Raw genomic sequence first — 14,311 nt, 5'->3', positions numbered from 1 at the left:
TTGTGCAGGGCTGGCTCTGTGAGGACAGGAGTTGTTGTCATTTTATTCCTACTCATCCACTGTGCTTTACAGTGTATGTCTTAATGTAAGTGTTGAAAGAGCCCGGTGACTTAGCACTCGTCCTCACCAGCTCGGATAAATGCGTTGGTTCTGGCATTAGATACAGTCTAGCCGAGGCTCTTGTGTGTACTCATTTCTGTGATTTGCTAAAGTAACCGAACATTTTTGACGGTTTCTGGTACAAAGTTGATGAGATACAGGGAAATTGAGTTCAGATGCATTTGGACAAAACCTTAATTGATCTCCTCTCTCCTCTTTCTCATCTTTCATTTACTCTTCCAAGTGCGTGGATGCTTTCTTGACTCTTAATGTCTGCCTCGCTTCTTTGAAGCAGTCAAGCCCTGATGCTCTGCCTACACGTCTCACGTGCTTTGCTTCTCTTGGCTTGACGGAGCCCTCCTTGATTTTCTTGTAGGATGTCATAACACTCTTCCAAGTTGCTTCCCGGCCACTTCTTTTTCTCTGCCAGTCACACCCACAACCCTCCAAACCGGGTTCGTGTTGCCTTGTTCCAATTCCGGACATACTGCTCTCTTGCACTAAAATCTCCTGGTTTCCTGTTGCCTTGTAGAGTAAGTACAAACTCTCCAAACTGACATATGTGATCCTCCGCAATGCATAAGCAATCCCCGCGTGGTTTTCGTTGTTAATGCGGAGAGCATATTAGGAGAGCATACTAGTGACAGCTATTATACGTCTGTTAAAAATGTGAGCATTTCTTGTACTTGGGTCCAATTTGATTATTTACTGACACCTTATAATGCTTTACACATTAACAGCTCAGTTCACTTTGCGTTAAGAGCCCAAGAGGTAGGGGATACTTAGGTCACAACATGATTTTAAATGAATCAACACATATTCCGTCTTCTAGTTTTGTGCCTATCAGTATCCCATCAACCCTTCACAACCTCACGGTGAAGCCACCAGTCCAAGAAGCTCCCTCGTTCTCACATCCAGACGTCTCCTTGCCATCGTTTAATTCACTGTAGTGCTTTGGTTAACATCACCTGCTATGCTGACTGTTCTCTACCATTTGGTACAGTAACTTGTATGTGTATGCCCCCCACTCTTTCTCCAGAACTTGAGAGCAAACTTTTAGGGGATAGAGGTTTTCCAAACCTCTTTTAGTTCTTACAGCACCCATGATTGACTAACCTATGAGATCGGTGAATTTCAAGGATTTTTGTCTGCGTGTTTCTCTACCGTTCTTCCTCTAGCAGGGCCCGTTTCTTCAAATGTAATCTTACGTGGAAATCTGTAAAAGAAGAAGAAAATAGACACACTCCGGTTGGCAGGGGAGTGATTGTTATGTTCTTCCCAAATATCCCCTTTCCGCCTACCCCTTGCTGACTCTACAGAACACCCATGGCTCCGCTCAATCTTGTCTGAAAAATACAGTGTTCAGTTCATATGTCATGGTCAAGCTGCGAGAAACCTTTTCATATCATCACCTCAGTTATTTATCTCAAGTATCTCGGAATTTGTGTGGGGAATAAACTTTGTGAGAGACAAATACATGAAGATGTCTGTGGGCTAGTGGTGAACTTATGTTTTATACAGATTCATTGTCCATTTATTACCAAACTTCACCCCTTGTAAATACCATCCTCTCTGTTGGAAATGCTTAGAAATGGAAGAATAGGAAGTTACGTGGGTAACACAATAGAATTAGAGGTTTTCAGCAGTAAATGACTGAGAAAGGAAGTGCATGCTGGTTTTTCTCTGACTTGCCTGCCTTTTAAAAGAAGAAAGCTGACATTTTGCATGAGTGCTGGAGAAAGGGGTGGTTCAAGATTGGTTTGGGGCATTCTGTTGTGTTCTGAAAGGTTTGGGTCATCACAGCTAGAGTCAGAAGCAGGACCCAGATAAAATAATGCTGGCCATGATGCAAGAGTTTGGTTTTGTTGGGCAGCGTTCCTGTACATGTGGGAAAGATTTCTTTGCAGGACGAGGAGGATTGACTTGAGTTCTGATCTGAAGATGTGCCAAGTTTTGCTCATCTCTAGAGCTATTTCAAATTAATGAGTAAGGGCAAAGAATACTTGAATACAAAGGCGAATTTCAGAAAAGGAAGAGAGAAGAGGAAAGGGGAGTATAAGGAAAATGTTAGATAATATTTGCTCTTATGGTATAAAATTTAAGCAATAGATTGAGGTCTTTACCAAATTCCGTATTCTAATAGCATCTCAGCCTTCACAACTCCGAAGTCTTTTACTCACATTTCCCCTTCTTTTTTTTTCCCCCTCCTCCTTTTTCCTCTTCATCCTCTTCCTGCTCTACCTTTTTATTTCCCCTCTGTCAGGATGTTGGATGGAGTAATTCTTATGGTCTGCTGTCGAGGAATGCCTGCCAAAGCCTTTATGCTGCTGCGGAAACAGTCTGGCAATCCCACTGCCTTCTGCGGCCGGCCGGAAGAGATCGGCCCTAATCCCATGTTGTTTAGTGGCAGTTGGACAAGCTGAGCTCCCCTAATCCAGTCACCTTTCTCCAGCAGGAGACCAAGTGTAGAAGGAGCAGGGTGTTAGGATTCAGTGGCCTAGCAGGGAGTATTTGCAAGGCCAACTCTCTGACAATTACTGACAGAGATAATTACTCATCGGTTCTAAAAGAAAGGGAAAGCCACATCTCTTTCCTCGGATTCATGTGTGTTTATGAATCTAACCTCCCGATCCACTCTGTGTCTTTGTGGACAGGAAGAGAAGAAGATTGTCAGGAGACCCCGGGATGGGATAAAAAGCAAACCAGTATTATGGCCTCCTGGTTGTTTCCAGTCGTTATGATGCATGAGTTTGCTGTGGGTTCCCAAGGAGACAGATGACCCTGAGCCAGTTTTCCCCGGTAGGGTGCTGGCAGGGCGAGGACACAGCAGCAGAGAGGTTGGGGGGATACAGCAGGGGGCACAGCTGTGGGGGTAGAGAAAGAATCAAGCCCGAGTATTTTCCCTGGTAAATACACTAGACAGTAGGGTGCCCTCACTTGTGAATGTCCTGGAAAATCACAAGGGTGCCCCACAGGGAGCCACTTGCCACTCGAGGGAATTCAAGGTTAGCTCCTGTTGGCAATGAGGAGGCTACAGCGACACCGTGAAAGCCAGTGATGTCAGAACTTGACCATCTCTCCTCATCTCTAGCCCCTTCCAACGTGGCCCAAAGAGATGGTGATCCAGAAGCGGGAGGGGGAAGAAACCTTGCAGAAATTGACCACATTTGCTTCCCCCTGGTAGGTCCCACGAGCCACAAAGGGGCAGAGGAAAACGTTAAATGGGTTGAGTGTAAAATGGAGTTGAAAGTGGACTCGAATGGACTTTTGAGACCAAGAATAACTAAAACCTAAGAGACGCGTCCGTGATGATGCCACCAGGAGGAGTTCAGTGCTACATGATTGAGAACGGCCACCGGAGAAGGATAACACCATGACATGTTGGAATCTGCCCTGATCTGAGTGTTTGTGTTCCTCCCAATTTCTCATGTTGAAATCCTAAACCCCAGAAAGTAACAAATAGCAGCAGTAAGTGGGGCCTCTGGGAGGTGTTAAGTCATGAGGCTGGAGTCCTCATAATGGTATCAGTGCTCTTCTAAAAGAGACCCCGCAGGGCTCCCTGGCTCCTTCCACCACATGGGGACACAGGGAGAAGTCTGTGACTTCCCTGCCATGGCCTCCCCTGGCCAGGATGTAGAAAAATATTTGTGCTCGTTGTAAGTCTGTGGTGTCTTGTTATAGCGGCTCAAATCTACGAATACGGTAGCCTACCAAGTTTTAGACGGCTCGGTAAGCCTCATACTGTGAGGGCACATCACAGCTTCATGGTGCTTACATTGTCTGTTCAAACATGGTGTGTGGCTGACTTTCGGAGAGTCCTGAGAGTTCCCTCTTTCTGGTAGCAGGACCAGCAGGATGCGAAATTATCTAATTCTTTGATTCTGGTCATTTGACCTGTAATAATTTACTGTGAACCTTAAGGAAGCCGTTAACGGTCCTGTTTCTAATGCTAGCTTCTGCTATTCGTGACAAATTTTAACAGGAACTGTTCAATGGTGGTGATGGATCTTCTTTGGATTCTCTACTAAATGAAAATGAGACACTTTGACAAATTGCGTTTTTTGATTTTGACGTCTCGGAGGAGTCCATTTTTATTTTTTTAAGATGAGACCCATTACACCCGTGCGTGCATTAAAAAGCTATAACACTAAGAGGAGCTTGCTGCGGGACGGATCATTAGGGACCCTTCCAGAAATAGATGGGACGGATACGGGCTTAGCAGTTGCTGTCGTAGACGATTCGGCACTTCAGAAGCTTGAGGTAACTGTCAATCTTATGTGAATCCCTGCGTAGGCAGTGGAGCAGGTTATAAAAAGCAAAGAGGCGAGAGTCTTCATCAGCCATCTGCAGGGACGGGAGTCCGGACCAGACGGAGTAGACCTCGTTTTCTCTGACTCCGGGATGAACCTAGTCACCAAAAAGATAGCAACTTAGTATTACTAGTAGTCGCTTGTCTGCGTTCCTTCCCCTTGTCAAACGAAGATTTGGGGAAGAGGCATGAGCGTCAACGCTCTCTAGAGGGAGGCGTAGATTACTGAGCTGGTGTATCAGAGATCTGTTAATAGTCTGAGCAGTAGAAGCAGAATTCAGATGTAGGTTTTCTAACATGGATGTGATCACAGAAGAAGCATTTCTGCCCAGGAGTAAAGAGAGAGAGAACCACAAAGCTGGTGTATATTGAGAGAGATTTAGTCGCAGTGGAGCTGCACCCTACGTATACATGAGTGTGACCGAGGGACAGTGGAGGGGTGGCTTCAGATCTCTTCCTTGAGGATATCTTTCGTGTCCTGAACCTTGTCTCTCGTGTGTTCTTTGTTCCAGATTTCTTCTGATACGTCACCATAATTACATTTATCTATTTCCCACTTCACACCGATTCTCTTCTCCGTGTAGCGTATGGACGACAGACCTCAGAAATGATAGGGATTGCGCCTGATGCCTTAAGGTGCAGGGCATCTAGTGCTGACTGTCCCTAAGAGGATCTGCTGAAATAGGAGACAGTCACAGTCCACCCAGGACCGATAACCCCCAAATGTCTATAAGTAGTAGCCGTTTGCTTTTGAGGTCTCTTGGGGGGGACATGCTGTGGAAGGTGCCCGTGAGAAAGAGTGAGGGTGCCAGCGGCATGCCCTTCAAGGGCAGGGGTCAGTGGTAGGCTGGGGAGCCTGACAGTGATAACAAAAAGACATGGAGGGACGTGAGGGTGGGGCCCCATAGTGTCTGCTCCCTGGGCCGCTGCAAGCCGAGAATGCCCCGAGGACCCGGAGACCGAGTTGCCTGCTTGACCACCAGGCAAGCTTGAGAGCTGCCGGGTACAAGTGCCGGATAACCATAGACCCTGATCTGCTGAACTGTCACCTGCAGAGTAAGACTATTTTCAGGCTGGGATTCTCTCCTGGAAGTTAAAGTGTGTGTGTAGCGTGTAGTGTATGTTTGTGTTGCCTTGCGTCTTAGGTTTAATTTTGGTGCTTGGGCTCTAAGACGAAATTCACCATGCAGGGGACAATGATATGCCTAAGAATAAATAAGTCATTAAACTAAAGTGTTCTAGAACAGTGTAGTGACTTCAGAAAGTAATGAAGCAAATAATTTGAAAACCCAGGTGTTTATTTCATGTCTCAAGGTGGAAATGTGCTGTAGGCTTCTCCCTGGAAACTGACAAAAAGGACACGTGATGACGTGTACTTTGTACAAAACAAGGGACGTAGAAAATCACTCCTGTTATTCTTAAAGTCCTGTCTTTTTCTTGAGATGACACTGTCTGAGAACTTCATAAAGCTGTTCGGATGTTAACTCATTCGTGTTGAAAACATCCCATCTGATTGGAGATCTATATTGCAAATACTAACTCCATGTAAATTTGACATTAGTAGAAGAGATGAAATGCATGAGTTTTAATTTTGGGGCCCCCAATGGGCTCCGATTTTGAAGCCCCTCCCCCGCCCCACCCCCAAATTTAGGAAGAGACAACTTTCTGCAAGTTACAAAACAAAGAAAATGCCAGAAAAGAAACACTCCTGTCTTTTGTGACCCACGGAAATCTAGTGCTCGTGAGGCAGCATTGATGCCCTGACCCCATCTTTTCAATCTCCTCTCTGTGACAAATATGTGCAGCGGGGTGGGGCTGGGGTAGTGGCACGAAACACCATCTAATCTGATTTTGATTTTCTCTTTTCTCCCTTCCCTTTGTCCTCCTTTGGGGTGGGGAGAAAAGAGAAAGAACCCAACCAGGATTTCAGTAGCAGGTGTCCTGGGATACTTTGAGGAAAATGTTTATCTTGCAGATTCTGTTCTCTATAGGTTTCTTCTCCTGGGACATATTGTAAACCCTGGTGCCCAGGACGAGGAAAGCCTTTGGTGGATTCCTGTGTTGTGTGTGTGTGTGTGGGGAGGGGGGGGGAAGGCTTCACCTGTCAGATATCACGGTAGCATCCTAAGGTTCACTAACAATAGAATCCGCCAGTATAAATTACTAGAGTCTTGCTTTATTTCATAGTCGTCTAAGATAGAAAGTGCCTCGACTTTGGTATTGCCCAGTGAGGTATTTAGAACTCACTTCCCACCATGGAGGTCACCTCTTTCATTAGTGAGAAAAACAAGGAAGCTCCGGGAGGCTGCTCACCTGGTGCACTATCTTCTCCATGCCCTCTAGAAGCCTCCTGTTTTGCTCCTCGATCTCAATGGCTCTGGACAGAATAGCATCGGGGGCTTCGTGCAGTCCTCGCACTTCCGTGACGAGGTGATACAGGGGGTCATTCCAGGACCGCAACACTCTGAGTATCACGTTCAGAAGGTCTTCGTGCTAAGCGACCACGTGAAACAATCGCATTAAATAAATCATAACACAGTGGGTTTGGTTAGCTTGTGATTTCTGCTCCCAGAGGCCGCCCCGAATTATCTCTTTGTTCTTCGTGTGTGCGCGGAAAATATTCTGTAGGTGCTTAAAGTTGTAAACATAAAAAGCTGAAGCTATTGGCTTAAACTTTGTTAAAATTAGAAAGCAGTCTGGCTGATTTGAATAACTGCTTCATCTAGTGAGGCTTCTAGTTTATGGCATGAAGGATTTTGTTTTCCCTCGGAAATTCTAACATCCGCGCACTCAGTGAGTCCTTTTATGTTTGACAGCTTTGCTGGTCCCAAAAGAGGTTTGCTGGAACTCGGTACGCACCTGTAGTACCTGACTCAGGAAAGACGGATTCCACCAGTGTCTATGACAGAGGGCCCGAGTCATTTTCATCCAGCGACTCATTCATACGAATGGCTCAAATCATTCTTTAATGTATTCGTTTGTGATTTGTAATTTTTACTCCATGATATCAGAACAAAGAGCAAAGAAGACAGGGCATTCGTACATATGCTGTCCTCAATCTAGACCAACCCCTGTCCCTCTACTGCTACCAGAACAGTCTCTTCTGTTGACCCGCTCAGGCGAATAACAGGGCGTATGCCAGCTGGAGTCTGCAACGGAAGTCACAAGGGACGGTTGCCCCCTGTGGATCCCACAGGAGAGCCTTAGGAGTGGGTCGTCTCTGATATAAAATACTTGCTTCCCTGAGGTCCATGAACTAAGCTAGTGTAAAGGAAGTGAGGAGTAGAGAAGAATCAAAGTGACAGTGCAATGGGAACGTGTCCTCAGATACGAAATGGAGGGCCAGGCCGCACAGGGAATGGCCGTCTGGTTTTGCTAAGGCTGTTGTAGCATCATGAGTAAGAGTGAGGGCTTAGAATCGGATGAAGTCCGGACTCACAACTTACAACTCCTGTCGTTGGTCCAAATTCTGCAACCTCTCAGAGCCTCAGTTTCCTTACCTTGGCAAGTGTCCTCACAGTGCCCTGTGTTCTGAGATTGTTTTTGGTGAGGATTAAATACAGTGCATGTAAATTGCTCTGTGAAGTGCCTGGCAATGGAGTGGCCCTCAATAGATTTTAACCCCTCCTCCTTCTCCTTCACCCTTTCCTTCATTTTAAAGTTCTTTTTGAAAGTTTATTTGTCAATAGAGTGCAAACGTGGGAGGGGCAGAGAGAGAGGGAGAGAGAAGATTCCAAGCAGGCTCCTTGCTGAGAGCAGTGCTGTCACAGGGAGGGGCTCGATCTCATGACCTGAGCCGAAATCAAGGGTCGGTCGCTTAACTGACTGAGCCACCCAGGTACCTCATCCTTCATTTCACCACCACCACCACTGCTATTCCTGAGCTTAGAGGACAGAAAGAATGCTGGTACCATTAACAAAGCTGTGAAGAGAATCAGATTGTATTAACGGGGGTATGTGTGTGAAAACAGATGCTTATTTGAAGTCACGTTAAGACCGTGACCGTGGCAGAGAATCAGAAAGGAGAGATGACAATGGTCAAAGAGTTGGGATGAATGGGGCTTCATATGCAGACTTTGTTGCCATCAGAACAGAGGCGATTTTTGCAGCCGTTAGAAACAATACATAACATTACAGGACAGAGGAGTCAGGGGAGAATGGAGAGGGAAGTAGGGGTCAGAGAAGCAGAAGCAGAATCAGAAGGAGAGCTTTCAAACTCAGCAAGACATGGCTCACCTGGGACAGTGCTCAGTGTTGTTAAGTGCTGCCAGTGTAGGAGCCAAGGGTATCACGTAAAAGATACAACTGCACTTGCATTTCTTACATACCCATGATTTTGCAGACCTTCTGTTTTATGCATGGAAGTCCAATTTAGTGCAGGCTTTCATACAATATAATACATGCAACCCTGGGTCTAAGGCATCGGTTAAAATAATGGTGTTTGCATCAACAACTTACAGATTTTTTATTTTGCTGCTACAATGTTTTTTTTTTTTTTAAGTTTATTTGTTTTAAGAGAGAGAGAGCAGGGGAGGGGAGGAGAGAGAGAATCCCACGTGGACTCCATGCTGTCAGCATGGAGCCAACGTGGGGCTTGAACTCATGATCCCTAAGATTTTGACTTGAGCCAAAATCAAGAGTCAGAAGCTTCACCGACTGAGCCACCCAGGCACCCTGCTGCTGCAATCTTGAGCCAGCATTTGGGTTTCACCAATGATTCTTCAATGACATACTGTCTTTTCCCTTTGATTGCTTTTCCTCCATATTTGTCTGTGTGTGCAATTAGCATTACCTACTGTAGCACTTCTAAGAATGTGTAGCACGGTGTTACCAGTGTACTGCCTCAGTGGTATTGGTGAGAAACACGGATAAAAGACTCACATGGATCTGTTGGGCTTGCTCCTTGTCCTCAGGGGTAGAGAGGGAGGAAGTGTGACAGCTGTTGATGGCCTTGGTAATGAACCCCCGGCCCTGGGCATACCTTTTGTCCTGAAAGCCAGCAAGCAAATGCAATTAGTTATAGGTGTTTGAGCATCCGTTAAATGAGCCCATTACCAGAATATTAACACACTTGATGTATAATCTTTTATTTTAAATGAAAACTACATGAAAAACTGAAACCAGAGCATTGAGAAAGTCACCCTTTCTCTGCGTTTTATTTATTTTGTACATGCATTTTTTTTTAACTGTAACTCTTCTAGTCCCACCTTCTTTCCTTCTTTGTGATTTACTTGTTTAATTCACCCTTTCCACAAATTACTACTTGGAAAACAAACACTAAAAAATACCAAAAATATGAAGCATTAAATATTTTGTTGTTTCCTTTTTCTTTAGTATTTGAGCCACTGTTCTAGCGCATATATACCTATATTTTGCCATTTAGTATCTTATTTACCAGGGGTCCAAGCCAATATGCACCCCCTAATAGGCATTATGAAATTATAACTTTTCTCTGCCTGATACAGTAAAAACTTGGATTACGAGTAACTTGTTCCGCAAATGTTCTGCAAGATGAGCAAACATTTCTAATGAATTTTAACTTGATACATGAGTGATGTCTTGCCATATGAGTCGTACATGACACTGGATGTCACGCGGTCACAACCAAGCCGATGGTTCTTGAAATTCGCTTTGATATACGAGTGCTCTGGATTACAAGCATGTCTCCGGAACATATTATGCTTGCAAACCGAGGTTTTGCTGTATTTGAACCCCCACAACTATGCCTCACCACGTTTGTCCTAGATGCATAATACCATTTTGTTGACTGCGACCAAATGGTAAGTCAAAAAAACAGGGCATAAAATTTTAGGAAATATTAATCAATGGACTCAGAATAAAAAACACACACATGCACACACACCTAGCTAAGACATCGACATAAAAGTAATCTCTACGAGAAGTTGTGAAAATTAAGGAGATAACTGTGAAGACGTGAAAGACAAAAGATAGCCAGTCAAAAGTGGAGGAGGACAGAAAAACCAGTGAGTGAAGAGAACTATGTGTATCTGTATGTATATATACATATATATACACAATGTATATATATTGTATCCATGTATATATACATATATATATTGTATACATACATACAAACATTGATCCTCATTCTTTATGGCGACCCTTTGATTTACTGAACCTCTCATAGGTATACTGTCTGCACCTTGACTGACCTAAGATCAAGAGTTAAGATACAACTAAGAGTTAAGATACAACTTTCAAAGTACTGTAATAAGAAAGAGAATAATTGTTTCTGATTCTAAACCAACCCTTCTGTTCTAGTTCTAAACCTATACACTGGACATCTCAAAATAACACTTTATAGCATTGTGGGGTTTCAGAAGAGCTATCATTGTTTGTTTTCCTGCCATGGATTCAGCTTAGTTTAACTTTGTTCGGTTAACTCCGTTCTGGGCAATGAGACTGTCATTTATTAGATATCTAGTATGATAGGTGAAGAATGCCTAGGGAGACCTGTACCCCACAGTCAAGGACAAGAAATCAGCATGCGTTCATTTTCTCAAACTCCACCTGAAAGTGCTTTTTGCCAGGTGTTGTTATGAAGGGATGTTTCCCCCAAAATTCAGTTGAAGTCCCGACCCCCAATGTACAATATTTGAAGATATGGCCTTTATGGAGGTAAGGAAGGTTAAATGAAGTCATAACAGTGGAGTCCTGATTCAATAGGGATCAAGAAGAGACCCCAGGAGAATCCCCCACCTGTACCCTCTGCCACCATGAGGACAGGGAAAAGGCAAGCTGGGAAGATGTGTGCACTTCTCAGAACCTGACTGTGCTGGTGCCCTGATCTCAGACTTCCAGCCTCCAGAACTGTCAGAAAATACATTTCTGTGGCTTAAGGCACCCAACCTATGGAATCCTGCAATGGCAGCCTAAGCTGGCTAATATAGGTGCTGAAATTTTTTAGGAAGTTTTTCTCAAGAAGGAGAATTAAAGGAAATTTTTATTTTTTTATTTACTTTTAAATGTTTCTCTGGGTGGGGGGGAGAGCAAATCCCAAGCAGGCTCTGCACTGTCAGCACAGAGCCAGACGTGGGGCTCCATCCCATGAAGCATGAGATCCTGACCTGAGCCAAAATCAAGAGTCAGACGCTTAACCGACTGAGCCACCAGGCACCCCTAAAGGAAATCTTAAAAGAGTTACTGTACTCTAAGAATTCTTGAGGTTTCATGAAACTGTCCCTTTCTTCTTGTTGCACATTTTGCTAACCAGTGGCTTTTTTTTTTTTTTTTAATCTAAAATGTGTGTGGTTCGATCAGGCTCCTGCACCTTTCTTTCTTTTTTTGGTTAAAAATTTTTTTTTATCATTTATTTATTTTTGAGACAGAGAGAGACAGAGCATGAACAGGAGAGGGTCAGAGAGACAGGGAGACACAGAATCTGAAACAGGCTCCAGGCTCTGAGCTGTCAGCATAGAGCCCGACGCGGGGCTCAAACTCACGTACCACGAGATCATGATCTGAGCTGAAATCGGACGCCCAACCGACTGAGCCTCCCAGTCTTTCTTGTGTCAAGCGTAGGACAGCCCCTGCCTTCCCGGGAAGGCTCCTTCTGGGAAGAGGCAGTACTTACAAACTCGTTGAACATTTCCGAGGACAGGTTGTGGATGTAGTGAGACAGGATGACCGCACGGTCGAACAGGTCCCGCAGGGACACCTGGCAGTTGACTGCCCCACTGGGACAGATGGGCAGGGAGGCCACGCTCTTGCACAGGAGCAGGTCTGACAGCAGCAGCAGCAGGAACAGGAGTGACCCTGCTTACACAAAACCACGCACCGCTCTGAGGTGACCTGTGCACCTGAGGCCATCACCGGCAACCCCGTCCCAGAAGCCTTCCCTCTCCCCGTCGCCCTTGGCACCTTCGGGTTCTGTAACAGCTGGGGCCGGAAAGAACCCACACCTTCCACCGTGTGACTCGGGGTCTATAATTATATTTGCACAGATCACATAGTTTGAGAAGCGGGTTACTCCCTGCATCTTTCTGTCGCTCCCGGGAGTGCTTCTGCACTCGGCAAACATTGGGAACTGAAATGAACTCCGAGCCGGGGTGTTTAAGTCATTGCTAGAAGTTAGTTCAACGTCTTGGGGGTTTCTGCAGATTTTCGGTAGTCGGGCTGTCTGTGAGGTTGTCATTTTTTAACCCCGTGTTGACCAATACCTACATCTTAGACCCTGAAATGGCACACACAGCACAGTGGATCTGTTTGTTTCGCTTTCGTGACTGATAAGGCTAAACATGATGGACAACTGCTAGTATCGCGTACGAAGAGAACCTAACACGAAGCGATACGGTGGCCTCGATCTGCTAACTCACCTTAAGAACCCCCGTGCACTGGCTTGACACTTTGCCAAAAGCTTTGAATTTTTTTTTTAATTTGTGTTTCCCAGTAACCTTGTAAGAGCTTCGACCTTCATTATTATCATCAAATTACATTGATGAAGCAGAAGGCTTCGAGAGGTTAAGTGATTTTCCTCAAGTCCTATCATTAGCAGGTGGAGGGGGCTGGATGCCAGTATGATGGCTTTGACTTTGCCACGTGGCATCGCACACACCTGCGGGCTCTCCGGCTTCATCCCTGCAACTGGCCAGAGCCGCGGCCGCGATGGCTCAGGGCTTGCAAAGGTCTTTCTGTTACTTGGAAAGAACAGTACTCTGACTTTAATGCACGCTAACATTGTTTGTTAACAGAGAATGTAACGCACCACCTTTTAGCTGCAAAATAAAAGATACAAGTGTTGTCAAGTGAGTCCTAGAACAGACTTCTTATTTTTCAAAAAACGTGATATTTCCAAAAAGTTTATTTTAGGTACTTGATAGTCCTGTAACTTAGCTGAATGGATATTTTTATCTACAGGTGTAAAAAAAAAAAAGTGCTCTGCAGATAGAAAAATTGGAATACCAGTTCTCGGAAATTCATAACTTCATAGATACTATTTAACTCTGACCGCATTTATCTGTACATTTATCATCTGAAGGGTTCTCACAGTCCAAGAGGAGATAAAATAGATAAATGTTTTTGTTCTTCATTTCATAAAATGAGTTTTATGGTTGTTCCTAATTTTCTTTTTCTTGCAAATGTCAACCAAGAAAGTAAAGATGGTTAATTATTGCCAGGCTGTTTCTCTTTTTTAAATGTCATTTGGCCCAAACCCAGTTAACAGAGTATCATAAGACACAATTCTATCCTTGTCCATATTATGGTTTCTGAGTTGAAAGTTGCACCAGGCTGACTTAGGTCGGCCAAACCGCGTAAGAGGCCTGAGAAACAAAAAATGCTAGTTTCTACCTTCTGAAGTTGTGATAAACTGGACCCGTAGACATTTCCGGTCTTGTTCCAGGCCAGGGTTTCTCAACATTGGCATTATTGGTGTTTTAAGATGGATGGTTCCTCGTTCTGGGGGCTGTCCGTTGCATTGCAGTACATTTAGCAGTGTCTCTGAGTTTTACTCACTAGATACCAGTGGCACCCCCATTCCGAATTAAGACAACCAAAAACCTCTCCAGACTTTAGCCACATGTCTCCAGAAGAAGGAGGATTTCCAGTTGAGAGCCAGCGTTCTGTTCCATTGCCCCTGCTACAGTTGCTTTCTAGAGCAATGACTAGCCCTTCTAAACTCTGTAAACCTGAAACCTCTTGCTAAGAGAATACTAGCTCAGATTTCAAATTAGTGCCACCCCCCAAGAGTGTTGATAATCCAACAGCTCAGCGAGCTGTTGCACATACCTTTCAGCGACCACCCCTTGTTGTCCATGTTGGTGATGCTTTCGAGAAACACACTTCGCCAGAGAAGATCTGGTAGTCCAACGGCTTTCTCATTCCCAGATGTTGGCTTTATAAGCCTTTGACATCTTCATGAATATATTTAATCAGGCATTCCCT

The 14,311-nt window shown here is 44.7% G+C and overlaps 1 protein-coding gene across 1 annotated transcript; it reads right to left on the bottom strand.

Annotated features, from left to right (window-relative positions):
• Nucleotides 1-4,314: 4,314 nt before the first annotated feature.
• Nucleotides 4,315-12,563, bottom strand: PRL (prolactin). The gene is made up of 5 exons (XM_058735984.1): nucleotides 12,242-12,563; nucleotides 12,003-12,184; nucleotides 9,290-9,397; nucleotides 6,722-6,901; nucleotides 4,315-4,506 (listed from the first exon to the last, which is right to left on the bottom strand). Exons 1-5 carry the CDS (start codon nucleotides 12,561-12,563, stop codon nucleotides 4,315-4,317), a joined length of 984 nt encoding a protein of 327 aa, XP_058591967.1.
• Nucleotides 12,564-14,311: the final 1,748 nt, after the last annotated feature.

Source organism: Neofelis nebulosa, chromosome 6 (genome assembly GCF_028018385.1).
Source record: "Neofelis nebulosa isolate mNeoNeb1 chromosome 6, mNeoNeb1.pri, whole genome shotgun sequence".
Taxonomy (NCBI): Eukaryota; Metazoa; Chordata; class Mammalia; order Carnivora; family Felidae; genus Neofelis; species Neofelis nebulosa.
The sequence above is the reverse complement of the archived record's forward strand: the minus strand, read 5'-3'. Positions and strand labels throughout refer to the sequence as shown.

Coding starts and splice junctions, on each gene's coding strand:
- PRL (XM_058735984.1), bottom strand. CDS start 12,563: ATGACAACCTCACAGACAGCCCGACTACCGAAAATCTGCAGAAACCCC. Junction 9,398..12,002: donor CGGAAATGTTCAACGAGTTT/GTAAGTACTGCC, acceptor GCTGGCTTTCAG/GACAAAAGGTATGCCCAGGG. Junction 4,507..6,721: donor TGGAGAAGATAGTGCACCAG/GTGAGCAGCCTC, acceptor TTTGGTGACTAG/GTTCATCCCGGAGTCAGAGA.